Below are 16,523 nucleotides of genomic sequence, written 5' to 3'. Positions count from 1 at the left end.
TTCAGTGTCCCTTTAATATTGTGGTGTCATCAGCGTAGAGAATACAAGTTGTGTTATTTAGGCACGTAGGCAAGTCAATATTGCTCGTGCCGTCCGTCCTGTGTGTGGTGTCTTTTTCGCGCAAAGCCCGTGTTTATAGGTTGGGAAGTAGCGTCTAAAAGACGTACCACTTGGGTCCTGTCTGCTAAGTAGCTCCGCAAAAGTGTTAGAGGTGGCCCACAAATTCCCAATGATTTCAATTTATACAAAATAATTTTATGATGAATGGTATCGAGAGCTTTAGTGGACTAGAAAAAGGGGATCAAAACAACGTTGAATACTTTGATATCTGGCAAAATCGATCACCATGAATGAAGATCAGTACAAATTTTATCTTTTTGTTTTTGTGTATTTATCAATATGGTTTACATTTTTGTACGCTAATGAATATCTATTCGTGAGGGCAAGCTGGTAATGTATAAACTGATAAATGCTCATGTTCGTGTTTTTTTTTCTTCATTTGCAGAAATATTCTGTTACTTTGTTGAAACTGATAAGTGCGCTGTTTCAATGTTTTCCTTTCTGCATTATGCTCCGAGTGACTCTGATACAACTGTTTATTTATTCATTAATGTATTGATGTGATTTGATGTATTAACGTGGAAAGGGGGCCGGGACCCCGTCAGGCGGTTTTCGCATTTAGCCCTGGTCTCCTGTTAGGCATGTACACTACTGAAAAAAAAAATTAATAATACCGCTCCAGCCCAGTGACCTTTGTGAATGAGCTGTTTAATCTTATCTGTAAATTCTATAAGCGCCAGTTCTGTTGAGAGATTAGGTCGAAAACCAAACTGGCAGTTGGTTAGAAGGTTGAATTTAGGGAAATATGCCATTAGACGATCTGAAATGAGCTTCTCGATTAATTTACTAAAGAAAGGAAGAATAGTTATAGGGCGGTAATTAGCTAAAACATTACGCTCTCTTATTTTAAAGACTGGAACAATTTTGCCGCGTTTAAGTTCAGGCGGAAAAACGCCGGTCGTAAATATGTTATTGAATATGCTAGCAAGTACAGCGAACACGTCGCGAGAAACTAGCTTTATTTTAAAAGGGTGAATTAAATGTAACCCAGGGCCAGTGGTTTTTAAATCTGAAATTACATCATGGACTTCGTCAGCCGAGGTAGGACGCAGGTAAAAATTATGGGAACATCTAGGGAGGCATGAAACGTTACTAGTCTGTATTACATTTACTTTAGAAAAGAAAGTGTTAAATGAGTCAGCAATGTCTACAGCACTCGTTAAATTCTGAATACTCTAGTTAATTTCCGTTATAGAGGATTGCTCGTCACCAAGCTTAAGGAATTCTTTGATTAGTTGCCAGTTCTTATGGGTGTTGTTACCGTTTTGAAGAATTTTGTTTTGGTAGTAGTTCTTTTTAGCTTGTTTCAACGATGCATCGAGGGTTTGCGAATACTTTTTATGGCGAATTTTAGGAGGAATATTGTAAGGCCGAGCTTTTACTTTCTTGTAAAAGTTGTCTCTTTTACGAATACGGCGTAGGACTATTCGTTATCCATAGGTTCCTGGGGGCGGAATATCGCTTATGGATGGGAGTCAGTGACGGGCATTGATTAATTGATTCTACTATTTTAGAAGAAAATAAGTTGAATGCTGTTTCTGGGTAGTGTTCCTCCAACACGTCCCTCTAGTCAACAAGCGATTTGATTTCGGTATATATACTGGACTCAAATGAGTGGCTTGTTAATGTATGAGGTTTAGATTGGGTACGACTTTCCAGTAGTATGAAATAGGGTAATTCTCTGGGATGTTAAATTCGACAACTCCAGGAATTTGAGGCGAAACTTAGTTAGGTAGGACGTGGTCAATAAGCGTGGCGGACCATGTGGCACGCACCAAGTAGCTGATCGTATTAAAGATTCCAAACAATTAACAACGAATCAGTTAGAGTACTCTGAGCATGTGCCATCTGTTACGTCAGTGATGTGAATGTTTATGTCACCTACAAAAATGGTGTTTTTGTTTTCCAGATTTAATTTGTTCAGGATTTCTTCGAGTTCTTTGCAGACGTCAGTGTAACAGGCGGACGGAGAGCGGCAAATGGATGCTTTGATAGTATTTCTTGCAACTGGAAAAGCAACGTTGTCAAATTTAATCCAGACTGATTCAATTTTTGCTGTGCTAAAACTTATGTCATTGGGACGTTTTCGATACTAACGTTATAATTCGTCAGTATCGCTTTAGTATCTCGCGTTAGTATCGCCAGCCACAACACCACTGTAGTTTTCTTTGTCTTGGACAAATGCCGTCACGACATTATCCTTGGCCGCGATTTCTTGCCTGAACATGCCGCGCTGATAGATTTTTCAGCGGGACTCCTACATCTCGAGTTACAGGTTTTTGATAGCGACGCACCCCCGCTGTGCTTATGCTACGGGGAATACGTTCGCCTGCCATGTCAAGCAGCGGCCCATGCTCCTCTCGCTACTCCCCGGCGGTTCCTGATGGTCACTATCTTGCCGCTCCCATCGTAGACGTTCTCGTGACACGCGGTGTTGCCCTCCCACACACCGTTCTTACCATCAAGCACAACAGCGTTAGCTTGCCTCTCATCAACTTTGGCTTTCGCACTCAAGTCCTTCCTCAAGGAATTGCAATCGCTACCCTTACTCCTCTCCGTGCACCCGACATTTCTGCTTTCGCTTTCAACCATCCGCCAATTCAACATGGAGTCTCCGATCCGCTCCCTCCCACTGCAGATACATTCGCACCAATGATCAGCCCAAAGCTGTCACCCCCACAAGCAAGCCAACTGCGCTGTCTTCTGGCATCATTTACCGACGTCTTTCACTTTGGCAACAAAGCTTTGGGGCAAAGTTCTACAGTCACCCATCGGATCTATACAGGTGATGCGCTGCCCATTCATCGGCGTCCGTATCGTGTGTCCCATAGTGAACGAGGCATCATCCGGAAATAGGTTGACAAGATGCTCGCCAAGGAAATTATCGAACCTTCCTACAGCCCCTCGGCTTCAACGGTGGTTTTGGTAAAAAAAGATGATACTTGGCAATTCTGCGTAGACTACCGCCACCTGAACCGAGTAACCAAGAAGGGCGTGTACCCTCTACCCAGAATCGACGACGCCTTAAATTGTCCACACAGTGCCAAGTACTTTTCGTCCATTGACCTACGCTCAGGTTACTGGCAGATTGCAGTCGATGAGCTGCACCGAGAAAAGACCGCCATTGTCACCCCAGACGGATTATATCAATTCAAGGTTATGCCTTTCGGTCTCTGCAACGCGCCAGCTACCCTCGAACGCATGATGGACTCTCTTCTGCGGGGATTCAAATGGTCCACATGCCTGTGCTACCTCGATGACGTCATTATCTTTCCTCCATCGTTCGAGACTCATCATCATCACCTGTCCTAAATCCTTGCTATTTTCCGTCAGGTGAATCTACAACTTAACTCCGAGAAATGTCAATTCGCCAGGCGCGAACTATCTTGGGCCACCTTGTCGACGCTAAGGGAGTACAGCCGGACCCCGACAAGATCAAGGCGGTTAGAGATTTTCCGGTGCCCCGGTCATCGAAAGACGGTCGAAGTTTTGTGTCTTCGAACGTCATCGAAGACGTTCGAAGCTCCTATTTCCGTGGCTTCATCTGAGGCTTAGCTAATATCGCCCGCCCTCCCACCGACCTTCTCAAAAGGATTCCGTCTTTTCGTGGGGCAGTTAGCAAGCTTACGCTTTCAAGACCCTGATATCTGGCCTCACAACGCCGCCCATTTTAGCTCACTTCGATGTGGCCGCTCCCCACGGAAGTACGGACTGACGCTAGTGGCTACGGCATTGGAGCCGTCTTGGCTCAACACCAATCCGGCCACGACTGCGTTATTGCCTAGGCCAGCCGCCTGCTGACGCAGCTGAAGGAAATTATTCTATTACCGAACGGAAGTGCCTTGCCCTAGTTTGGCTATCGCCAAATTTCGCCTATACCTGTAGGGTCGATACTTTTCCTTCGTGACAGATCACCAGGCGCTATGCTGGCTTGCGTCCTTGAAAGTCCCTACCGGACGCCTCGGTCGTTGGGCCCTGCGGCTGCAGGAATACTCATATTCTGTAGTCTATAAATCCGGTCGTCTACATCAAGATGCTGACTGTCTATCGTGCTACCCAGTCAAGCCTCCCGATTTTACGAGTTCGGACTCACTCGCCACCTCGATATTTCCTCCTTTCAACAGCTTGCTGCTGAGCAGCTCCTTGACGCCTCCTTGAGCAGGATCATCGACCGCTTAACCGCTGCCCCTTCCGACCCTTCACTGCGGTTGTTCCAAATGAAGGATGGCGTCGTCTATCGTCGCAATGTCCGCCCGGATGGTCCTCATCTGCTTCCTGTAGTACCTGAGCACCACGACCTTCCAACAGCTGGCCGTCTAGGGGTTTCCCGGACCTTTCACCGCGTCGGACGCCGCTTCTTCTGACCGGGGCTTTACCCCTGGATTCGCCGTTACGTCGGCGCCTGTGACATGTGCCAACGCAGAAAAGTGCCTACCACGCTACCCGCCAGTCTTCTTCAGCCGCTAGATACACCTACCGTGCCATTCTTCCGAGTTGGTTCAAATGTCTTTGGTCCCTTTCCCCGGTCTGCGAATGGCAACAAGTCGATTGCAGTGGCCACTGATTATTCGACACGATACGCAATCACGTGGGCTGGGCTCTTCCAACCAGCTGCGAAATCGACATCGCCGATTTCCTCCTGCACGACGTCATGTTACACCATGGCGCTCCTCGCCAGCTCCGGACAGACCGCGGACGATACTTCCTTTACCGAGTAGTCGACGACATCCTCCGCTCCTGCGCAATCGTTCACGCGGTTACTACCACCAACCATCCTCAAACCAACAGCCTCGCAGAGCGCCTTAACCGGACTTTAACAGATAGGCTTTCAATGTACGTTTCTAACCACCATGGTGGCTGGGGCATTGCCCTGCCTTACATAACGTTTGCCTATAATTCGTCCCGCCTTGATACTGCCGGATTCTCTCCCTTCTACCTCCTATTCGGCCGAGAGCTGACGTTACCGCTGGACACTTTATTTGAATACCCCATGCCACCTTCCATATATGCACAATATGCCATCGCCCGCGCTGACTTTTCCCGCAACATTGCTCGCGTGAGGCTCGCTTCGTCCCAGCGCTCTCAAAAGGGTCGCTACGACAGCCGCCACAGCACCCGCCACTTTGCACCTGCATGCATGGTGCTGCTCTGGTGTCCTGCACGCCACGTAAGGCGTTCAGAAAATCTTCTAGCCCATATCGTGCCGTACGCCAAGTGACTGAAGTCAATTACGAAATCGCCCTGCTGGTTCCGTCAGACTCATCCCATTTGCCACAAAAAGACGTCGTCCACGTCGCGCGTCTTAAGCCATACCGATCGCAACCTACAGATTTACCCTGGAAAGCAACGAGATGGCGCTTCTACCACCGGGGGGGTTGTGTTACGGGGCATTAATTGAATTCCCCGCAAAGAGGAGGCTATACATGTACTGTGCTAGCCGGGATCATCATCAAGAAGCGCGTTCGTTCCGTGGCGTGCGTGGTGTTCTCTTCCACCGTGTTTTGTAATAATTAGCCTCTGAAGGAGTATCGTAAATACACCATTGTAAATACAGCTTTACCACGTATCAATATATACTACAAAGAGAAGTGGACCTAAAATTGACCCTTGCGGAACGCGTTACTTTGCTTTTATAGGTTGCGAAGTTGCGTATAAAAGGCCTACCACATGGAGCCCGCTTGAGCAGCGGAGTCATCAACGATGTTCTAAATTGAAATCAAGCTAATTGAAATCACGCCTTTATTTCAAACATGTATCTTGACATAACTAGCACTTAACAAGTATCTTTAGCACCTAACAGATACCTGAACAGAGCAGGTACAAGTTCTAGCAAAGCACACCGGGGAAGCGCGCCAACAGAAAGTACGCCGCGAGCTGGACAGCTACGGACTTCAGCTTTGAAGCCCCCTTTTCATTGTGACAATATCTGGTCACTCCATATCGCCAGACTTTTGCCTTCTAAGCACGTAAGCAGACTTAAGTGCCGCGAGGAACTTCTGTATCGGAAAGCTTGTGGAGTATTTCAATAGCGCAATACCCATCAGCAATTATTTTGAATATGGCGTGTTTACATAACCCGCTTTCTTTTTTGAAACGGGCCATAGTCACGTGATTGCATTGTATCGCACTGTTGACAGAAACTTTTTCTTACGGAAAAATATCAAACATAAAGCTCTTATGAACGCCTGAAAATAAATAAACATTGTAGTGAAATGCAAATTAATAAAATAAAACCGCCTTATAATAAAGTAGTTGGATTTGCTTGATTCCAGTAGGCAACAGGAGAGAGAGACCGCACTAAAAAAAGGCGTCGCACTCTAGTCTCGCTTCCTTGGATTTTGATTTATTTGATTGCATATAGTGTTTAACGCGCCGACGCAACGCAGGTGATAAGGCGCGCCCTAGTTTGACCACCTGGGGATCTTTAACGTGCGTGAAACCTCGTGCCCACGGGCGTTCTTGCTTTTCGCTTTCGTCAGAAAAGCAGCCGACGCGGCCGGGAATCGAACCCGCGACCTCGTGCTCAGCAGCGCAACGCCACTGAGCCACGGCGGCGGGTGTGCCTCCTCGGAGCGCGCTGCCCTGGGCCGGTCACGTGACCTCAGTAATCACGAAATAGCATGAATCGCATTTCAAAGTATTTTACTTCCGCCTTGAAATTTTACCGTGATGTTACGGGGCCGTCGTCTGGGCTTGTGGATGCCCAGTTTCGGGAATCCCGGGTCTTCTGGATTAGCACCCCTGATCTAAAACCCAGGTAATGTTGGGAACGGCATTTGGTTTGCCCTCTCTCTTTCAATTTGAATTCAGCCCAATTTTTCGCATTAAACCGAGTATTTCTGTATTTCTGCTTACTGAATCAATACAAAGTTAAAGGAATGATTTTTTTCACCGATGTCGCCCTCTCAAGACACCGTTACCAGTGTGCGTTACCAATGCTAAGCAACCAACTCTGGCAAGCCACTCCAGTAATAACACACTTCAAACTTTACTTCACCGAACTTCTATTTTACCTACTAAGGTTCAAAAAGATATTCCGCCTTTACTCCACAGGTTGAAAAACCTGCATTCAGCTACACCTGACCTCCCATAAGAATTTTAATTTCAATTGAGGTTGGGTTCGACCTCACGCAGCACTAACCGAACGGGACCTTCGAGCACTTCCGATAGTCCCCCTTATTTAAACAAAGCGTTCAGCCTCTCACTGATGCCGTGAGTAGTCCACCCAAAACACACTGCACTAAATCCAACTTTCTCTGACGATGATGATGGTCGGGATTAAAGCCAAGAAAAATTAGAACGCTTTCCCTGGATCTGGGTCCATCGCGTTGTGAAGCCTGCGTGTATCCTATTGCGCCATTCCGTCATGGTCGATGCAGATTTGATTTGTAGAGGGGCGCGTGGATGTGCAAAATTAGACAGAAAATGTAACTTTCTGTCTAACGACTAAACGGTTGAGCACTACAGGAAGCTGTGGAATTCCCGCATCAGTGACGGACTAGTGAGCCCAATTTAAGGTTAATAAACCGTTCCGATCACAAACGTGTTCGCAAAAACAGCGCAGTTTCTGGGTGGGTTGGTTTGATGACGGACTTCATTTTGGGAATCTTTGCATTTCCCCATCTTTGTCATTTCGGCAGACTGGTAGTATATTTTGCACCGCTCATAAAAATATAGTACTCTGCGCGTCGCCCAATGCTAGATTTACGGCTCTAAACGTTTGAATGCATTTTTTTCTGTTTCCTTCTTCTAAATGCTTCCTTTTCACGTGCGTGAAGCGATAAACACACGAGCGTTTCTGGCAATTTGCGCCAAAAAGGAGAGACAGGACACCATTTCCGCTGAGCCCTACAGGAAGACTAACAATTGTCAATTATACCGCCCAGGGAAGCGCAGCTGTAGACCCTTACAAGCCACCCTCAATTTCTATGGGGGACTTCTTTGCTTGCATTTGCAATTCATATCTTGGAGCGAAACCAACGTAGTGTGTGCATTAAGCTAAAATGGTTTGGTTTATATACGAAACGTGCAAGTATATTTTCACGTTCTGGGCTTGCTATTACTTCGAATATGGTTGTATCCCCGGAAAACCTCAGCCCGTAAACGGATTCGCGGTAAGGTTGTAGTTGGTGTTTGTTGCCCACTCTCTGATGACCCTGATAACGGATATGTTTATGAATTGGCATTTCCTTTCTGGCTCGTGCCAATATTAATCATATTTTGTCGTAGTCACCTGCAGCATCCTAGAATCACCCATACCCTTTCATACATAGAGTCCCTAAGGATTCAGCGTAGAAGTATAATCAGTTAATTAAAAAGCGCGAAATATTTTACAGATCACAATATTATTTGTGGTTCTCACGCACACTGATAATTGACGTAAAGCGAAGCTTTAAATGTGGCATACATATGAACTTGCGTGTGACATTTTTATGGTGTTATAGTGCTCTGCGTAGTTGGGTACAGTGTCGAGTGATAGCAGATGTATGGAAAAAGAAGTTCAGAGGTTCAATATTCCCGGCGATGTCGTCACCAGCTCCGAGCTCCGAGAACGTGATGCATGTAGAAACTGGGTTTGTCCTAGCGCCCCCTTCCCCACCAGTCGCTTCCCCGGCCGTCCTCTCGGGTGGCCCGTGAAAGGGAGCGTTACCTGGTGGCCCCCCGCGACTCGTTCATGGGTACCTGCGGGAAAATGCGCTTGGCCTTGTAAGCGTAGTAAAACAATGCGCCGCATGTATCCCCCTAGCAGCAGCAGCCCCTTTCAAATCTGGCAGAAAGTTAGCAGAAAGATTCGGTTTAAAAAGCGATTCACCAAATTTACTCTAGCATGGGAAACGTTTCACAATTCAAGGCTGCCCGCACATACCTTCAAAAATTATTTTCTTCAAATGGACTTGCCAAGTATATTTTAAAACTATCCCATTCGCAGTGCTGCTAACATGCACCGATTGAATTACAGGTAACTGTAATTCAACCTTTCAGAGGGTTATGGCTAGGATTTTATGTAGGTTTGGACCTCGAAAAAGATTCAGCCAAAAGAAACTTGGCTTCGTAAATCTTTTGACACAAGCTAATGCGTACGCGTGAATCGATTGCTCCGTGTGTATTGGCGGGGCCTTTTTTTCGGGGAACTATCTCAGTTAAAGACATGCCTTAAATTAACCTTGCATAAATCAGGCTGTTCTTTAATTTTGTTAGGAATCGGAGTTTTTTGTGAGCTTACCACTTCATTAATTTTGGATTTTTAAGTGATAATGTATTCCGTGTTTCTGGAAATAAACGTACAATAAACAGTGCTGTTGGATTGGCAAGCATTAGGCTGCAAATCATTTACGTTCAAAATAGGAGAGCTTTACTTTAGGAAGGAGAAGTCAAATTCGAGGGTTCGTAATAAAAGTAGTCTGATAAAAGAAAGGTTCGTTCTGCTTTCTTACAGCGAACGCGTGTTGCGCCTTGGTTTCCACGTCACATGAAGCATAATGCACGCCATTATTTTACACGTTTTCTGTCCTCATTACGAAAAGCATGCGCTTTCATGGGCACATGCCTTTTCAACCACCGTTGCCACACGGATCACTCCGTATGAAGGAACTTGGCCTACAAAGAACAATTGATTTTGCTAGGGCTAAATCAGGCAAGCAAGCATCATGTGCGTCTTCTTTTCAGCGTGCAAGTACTTAAGCATGCAAATACTTCTGCGCAACTCGTAACGCTTCACACCTAGAGGTGTGTTGTAACCTGTTTATCCGTAATATTTTCAAACTCTTGGCAAACCGAGCAATATCAAGTGAGCGTACGCTAACACGCTTACAAATACGGTGGACGCTGACAGGATAAATCGGTCTTAATGTAAAGAAAAACAGCTTTCCTTCTTCGTCTCAAGAAAGTTGAGAAAAGTATGCAAGCTGAACGTGCGTCTCACATTCCCTTAATTAAAGTGCGCCAAATTTATCGTCAAACCTTACAAGGCCCAAATAACAAACGAAGAACGAACCCCTTGACGATTTTTCGCGCATAAGTACAGGCGTTAAGATTGATCTAAAGTCATACCAATACATATTTTATGAGACGTGTGTCTACTATTGTTCTCGTTTTTCATGATCGATGCGTGTATTGTTTTAACAAGAACCATTCCTTTTTCGTGATTTTCCAGCAACCGTTTCGGCACAGTGAAAGCCCGGTTTACGGCACGCGCCGTGTGTCCAGACTTGTCAGAGCTTTTCGGTCTACCAACCGGTCTATGGGGACATGCATTAGTTTTTTGGCCGAAGGCCATCGCTGTAAAAAAGAAAGTAGTAAGTTGTCTGTTTACCCTGCAGTGCCAGCGCGGTATCTTGACGCGCAGGCAATCGGAGCCCTACCGGAGCTGGTGGTGGCCTACGGGTCCAGCGACTGCCCCACTTACCAGTGCCTCAACGCGACCAGGACGAAATTTGACCCCAGCACGAGGAACACTGGCTACGCTTGGCACTTCATGGGCCTCAACGGCACCCGCCCGTCAGTTGCTCTATTGTTACCCACAAGGGCTTTCTTGGCGCCCATTCTCTTAAAGGAGCCATGAAGACAAAATACAAGTTTGTTTTATTCGAAAGATTTCGCGTTTTATAGGGCCCCCAGCGCTTGTCCGGATACAAACGATGCTTTATTCACTGAGAAATTATTCAATTTAACTTAAAATTTTGATTTTCCCGCTAAATCACGTGTTTTCGTGGTCTGCAATGACATCACATGAACCGATCGCTCTGCAGCCTAGGGTGCCTTGTTCACGCGTCCGTCGTGCAGGGTGGATACACATATACGCTGGCGCCGCCATTTTGGGTTGCTCGCACGCCGCCGAAGCAAGTCATTGCATCAAAACCGCGCTAAAATTATCGCTGCAACGCAGTTTACTGGCGAAGTTTGAATCATCGTATGTGTTTTGCGTTGCTGGTTCTCGTGGGAAACGGAAACAACAACGCGTTGAGCACGTCGACCCAATTGCAGCGGCACGGGACCGTTCAAAGGGTGTCTCTACCCTGTACGGCGGTGTTGCGTCGAGGTATTCTACTGCAACCTAGATGGCGCCATTATACCGTGGCAAGCCGTTTTCCGCCTTTGGTTTGTTTTTGTCCGTATTTAAGCCTGGCTGGTTTTTGTTCTGGAAGAAAATAATCGTTTCGTGAAACAGTGCTCGCTCGGCAAATATGTTCACGTAAGACACCGTTGCTTGCGTCAATCGGCCAGTGCCGTCTGAGACAACCCCGAAGCCCCGCAGTGCTGTGCAGCTAAACCAAGCATAGGGCGCGCAGTAGCAACAGCAGTACGCATCATATGTTTACCCGTGCTTTCGTAACTTCCGCTGTTTGTCCCACCATTCTTATTGCTTTAAAAGAATGTGCCCTAAATTTAAGCACAAATAGCTCGTTCTGCAAGCTTATAAGCTCAGCCTAATTTGCGTTTGCTTTTGCCGGCCTCCGCCAATCGCAGAGCAGGCTCGAATGACATCATAGGTTCAGTTGCGGGAAATGAGCGAGTGGGTCTCATGGCCATTCCCTTTTTTTCTAATTATGTAGCTTATTTGAGCGAGGTTTATGTTAAAACTGGTGTCAGTATGATCCTAACCTAGCGAGGCCGTCTTTTGAATGAACCAAACTTGTGTTTTGTCTTCATGGCTCCTTTAACATGTTAGACGGGCCCAAGGTTCTCGGCCGACGTTTAGAGGAAAATATCAGTAAAAGGTTACGTCACGTTGTTTCTTAAGGTACGGAGAGACATGATAGCCCAGAAATGAATGACGAAACGGCGTGCATGTGCACTCTACGGGGTCGTTCCTCTGGCACGTACACCCAGTATCATGGATTTGAAGTGCATCCATGCGGGAGAATCCCTCAAACGGTTATAAGGTTATGCGACACCAACTTCCGTGCTATAGCTACCGCGTACTGACGTCCCTCTTTTTTGCATGTCTTTCTGTCATTGCCCCTTTTATAAGCGGCCTGTCGGGTAGGCTAGTTACTTAAACTGGGAAACAGCGCTTTAAACGAGGACAGCGAAGAAGAAGACACACAGACACTAGCGCTGACTATCAATTCCCAAACTTTAGTTACGCTAATTACACTTTCAGGTCACCCCATCTTAACTGACAACATCTATAGCGGGAAGTTAGCACTGGGTCAAGGATTTGTGGAATGAAGCAATGGCTGTTTTTCACAAGTAATAGTTTTCTGGAACCAAAGGCCTTCAAAATGTTTGCTTGTGGCCAGGATGCGAAATCACTTTAGTCGAATGAGTCGAATGAGTCGAATAGATTACTACACAGAACACCAGCATGCTCTTGCAAATTTTGTGCAGTTTGCGGCTGTTCAGAAAAGGCGTTTCTCTGGGAATGAGTTATGGGTAAGGAAATTCGTTAGGGAATCTGCTATATTGCAGGAGTGTTGTAAGCTGGGCTCGTTGGAACTGTTGCATGATGGCTAACAGTTGAAAATCAGCGCTTGTTGTCTCTTTGCTTTTCATGTTTTCGTCCAGTTTTTTTGTGCGGTTGGCCATCATGGAACTTATGTTACTTCCACTGCAAGAGCGAGAATAGCCAGTGCCTACTGCGAGGTTGCCGTTTTTTAGAGTGTGTCCTGTGTGGACACCAATCTATTTCTCAGACCGCGTCTCATATCGAGGGACTTTTCTTTTGCGATCTGAGGAATAAAACTATTTCTAAAAATGTTCCTCGCCAAATGAGGCTCATGTTCTGAATAATGTGCTTTCAGTTTTGTGACGTTTGCCTTCTGAGTCATATAAGCCTTCCTCATTGTCTTACCCTGATTCTATGTTTTATACGTACGTTTACACGCCGACACTATCAGTGCGCCATTAGAGCAGAAGGCACGCTCACCCGTAAGAAAAAAATAACCCAATTTCCCGTATGTTTTCAGGCTGGACCCATTCGTTCACTGCGTTTCGACGATAAAAATAGAGTATTGTGGTTTTATACGCAGGTATGAAGCGAGTTTAAAGTCCAGTGGCCGAACAAAAGTTTATTATTTTTTGTTTGCTTTGTATAAAATGAAACTGGCAGCAATCAAACATAAACGCAGTTATGATGTAAACATCCAGATTAATTGGTGTATCAAAACGTTAACCCTGCCTAACCACTGAAAGCACAATTCCTATCGATGGACAAATAGTTTTTGAGGCCGCCTTCTGTGGGGAATACCGAACTTTATCAGGTCGTCTTTTTGTGCTCAATATTTGAAGGAATAAATAATGATTCCCGTGGCTGAGGTATGGCTTATCGGGTAGAACTGTTGGGGTTTTGGTGAACGGGTAATTTGGATCAAAGAGCGGGCAAAAAGACTTCACGCCCTTCAGAAGTGAAGTCCAAAGGCTGCACTGAGTTCGAAAACCTGCGGAAAGAAGTTATGTCAGCCAACAGTTTTAACACTCCGGTGAGCTGACTGGCCAGATCAACACCTCCTAACTTTGGGAGCACAGTACAGTCGAATGCATGTACAGTGCAATAAACGTGGCGAATGTGTGAGTGAACACGCTCTTGGCGTTTTGTGTGTGGCTGGTGGTGGTGCCTGTCATCTGCTGATCGTGGTTCTGCTGACCAGATATTGGGTAACTTTCATAGTTATGTGGAGGTGAACATACATTGTCAGTTTGGATATTATTTATTACAAGTTATCCTTCGTTATAGCGCTGTCGGGTGGTATGGTTCCGTAATACTAAACAAGTACTGCGGCGTTCATTTCTGTGCACATTCAGGAACCGAGCTTTTAGTTTCACATCTGCAAATTTGGTGGAAAAATACAACTGCAGGATCAAAACACAAACGGAAAAGGAAATGGCAATAATTACCTAGAATAAATTTCAGCGCGGAAATAGCAGATCCATTGTCTTTATTTTGCTCGTTTACATGATCGCAGGAAAGTCTCTTCTTTTAACATTCAATTTGAAGACAGTCCAGACCAGCCCATCTACACTATGGATGGAGGTAAAATCCCTGTATTTTTATCCTTTCAAACTTTATGAAAATACCCTTCTTTCTTTGTGTCTAAGTTACTTTAAGCAGGAAGCACTTTAGCATTGGCTTGATTCTGCCCAAAGTTTTGCACACATGAGCAACATACTAGACGAAGTTAATTTTAACAGCACAAGAAATTATGAATATTTTACTGATTTGGTTATTTTTCGTTAGCTAACCAAAGTGTAATAGCGGAATTGGCTAGGAAAAGTCAGCATGCATTTTTGTTAGCTTCAAACGCATTTATTATTTGACTCAGGGAGAGTCGGTGCTCCTAAGAAAATATTTAGCGCTACGTAGAAAAAAAACCTTGCAGCCGCCCACCTACAGGCATGTGAATTAACGGCCTGTGTACATTCACAAGCTTTCTCAATGAACGAGCGCGACATTTGGCTTTGTCAGAGCACGCACAATCGAAAGTATCAAAACATGTTCTTATGAAACGTGTAGTGTTCTTTAGTGACTCCAAATGCACTTCAGGTGAGCCCACCGATCCACCCCAGGCATGTTTATAAATGACGCTTAAGGTACAAAACGCGTCACAGATGAGGGACAAACTCGTAGAGAGGCCGCCCCAAATTGCACAGCGGCCAATCTGAGCCAGTCCTTGAATGCAGGGGACTGAGAAAAAGCTGACCATACCATTCCTACAATCAATAGCAATAAACGAGCAAATACTACAGTAAAGAACTCATGTAACCTAATGGAGCGTGGTGATAAACAAATCGTTTCAATAACACGTAATTAGGATAGAATAATCCATAACAAGTGATTATAAAATAGCGCGAGGCGTCGGTACTTAGGAGTAAATTGCAGAAGTCCTTTCACTGCAGCGCAAATGCAAAAGATTTTGAGACAAAATATTTGTGCTAATTTGGGGGAGAAAGACTAAGACTAACACGTGAATCAAAATCAAGGTGGCGGTTTATGCCCCTGGGCCTGTTCCACTTTATTTATGTGGAAGTCTTCATTTTTGTCCTACCCAGCATTAAATGAATTATCGAAAGCCAACTGCTAATAAAGTAAAATGCGAATAGACACTGCTAATTTTACTGAGAAGCTGTTTGGGTTCTTGAGAGGAATGCTTTATTGCGGTGAAGCCAAACTTATCGCGAGTTCTCCGTACCTCTTTATGTAATGTACACGTGTGGAAGTACGCCCAACGGAGTTCACGTGAGGTTATATTTACTTTTCATAATTGGTTACTTCATCGTGCAGTGGTAGATAATTGTGATTTCCCGTGTGCTGTCGCTACAACAGCTTCCGTAGGGTGGGCCCGGTAACAGAAAGCGGCTGTAACGTGTGGTGTTTTGGAGTCATCTGGGAACACGTTTCATGATATTGTGCTGCTCAAGTGACTGCATGGGCGTGCTGGAATTTATCTCAGTACTTATTATAAATGACTATGAGTTAATGTTTTATTGTAAACAACACGAAGCCGTTGCTGTGAAATCATTTCAGCCGCGTCATAAAGCCGTTGCGGAACAGACAGTGCTCTGTTCGTCATCCCCGATATGAATGTATTCCTTCCGGGCATGATAAATGTAAATAATTCTGAATAATGGTAAATGTAGCTTTAGATTTTTTCATTTGGTTCACCGAGCGCAGTTCGTCAATTCGCGACTAAATAAAGAGTTGTCGAATCGCCATTCAAAATGCATTTGATATTAATTCTGTATAGGCAATTTAAATTGTGTTTAAACTGACACGCATCAAAGTAATCTAAGCAGAAGCAAGTGTCAAGGATGCTCTTCCCTTTCTTCTTCCTCTGGTTACATAATTACCCCAAGAACATACTTTCATTTCAGATGACTGTCATGTATACACTGCAAACATGACGTACTCTGATTACAGCACCTGCATGGTCGTGATGACCCCGTACTTCCTGGATAACCGTAAGTTGCGCTGAGTTTTTTCAAAAAATGTTCCACGATATCACTCGTAATACTTGCCTAGTATAAGTGGCATACGTTTGTGGCATCGTCGGACACACAGCAAATGAAGTATCACTCCTATGCCCATTCTCTTACAGTCTGCATGCTATGGGTGACCAGATCGGTTCTGAACAACATCCCTAAAAACTGCATCGACGCATTCCGCAAGAACTGCGGTGAGGACTCCCCGGTGTTCAGCGGGGCTCAGTGTTAGATCAATAAACCTCAGAGTGAAGAACTAAGTACAAGAGTTCTCGCTCTTTGCAGAAACGTGTTTGGTCGTTCTTTTGCGATTCTTTTGGCGGACATGGATTGCAGCCTTCGTGCTGCCATGGCATAGCAAAGCACGGCAAAGCAAAGCCAGAAAGCATAGCACGGCAAAGCAAAGCCACATCTGTTGCTGGGACGCGGGACATTTGTATTATTGGAACGTTTTGACCGAATGCTCTACCCAATCACTTCCTGAC

At 45.3% G+C, this 16,523-nt stretch overlaps 1 protein-coding gene across 1 annotated transcript; it reads left to right on the top strand.

Annotated features, from left to right (window-relative positions):
- The first annotated feature begins 8,023 nt into the window (after positions 1-8,023).
- LOC144163977 (uncharacterized) lies at positions 8,024-16,315 on the top strand. The gene is made up of 5 exons (XM_077694610.1): positions 8,024-8,234; positions 10,466-10,617; positions 14,025-14,092; positions 15,931-16,017; positions 16,155-16,315. The coding sequence occupies exons 1-5, from the start codon at positions 8,124-8,126 to the stop codon at positions 16,268-16,270; spliced, it is 534 nt and encodes a 177-aa protein (XP_077550736.1). The 5' UTR covers positions 8,024-8,123; the 3' UTR covers positions 16,271-16,315.
- The last annotated feature ends 208 nt before the right edge of the window (positions 16,316-16,523 follow it).

This window comes from Haemaphysalis longicornis, unplaced genomic scaffold (genome assembly GCF_048455015.1).
Source record: "Haemaphysalis longicornis isolate Haplotype H1 unplaced genomic scaffold, Haemaphysalis longicornis Haplotype H1 scaffold_13, whole genome shotgun sequence".
Taxonomy (NCBI): domain Eukaryota; kingdom Metazoa; phylum Arthropoda; class Arachnida; order Ixodida; family Ixodidae; genus Haemaphysalis; species Haemaphysalis longicornis.
This window is presented reverse-complemented; position numbering and strand designations above follow the sequence as displayed.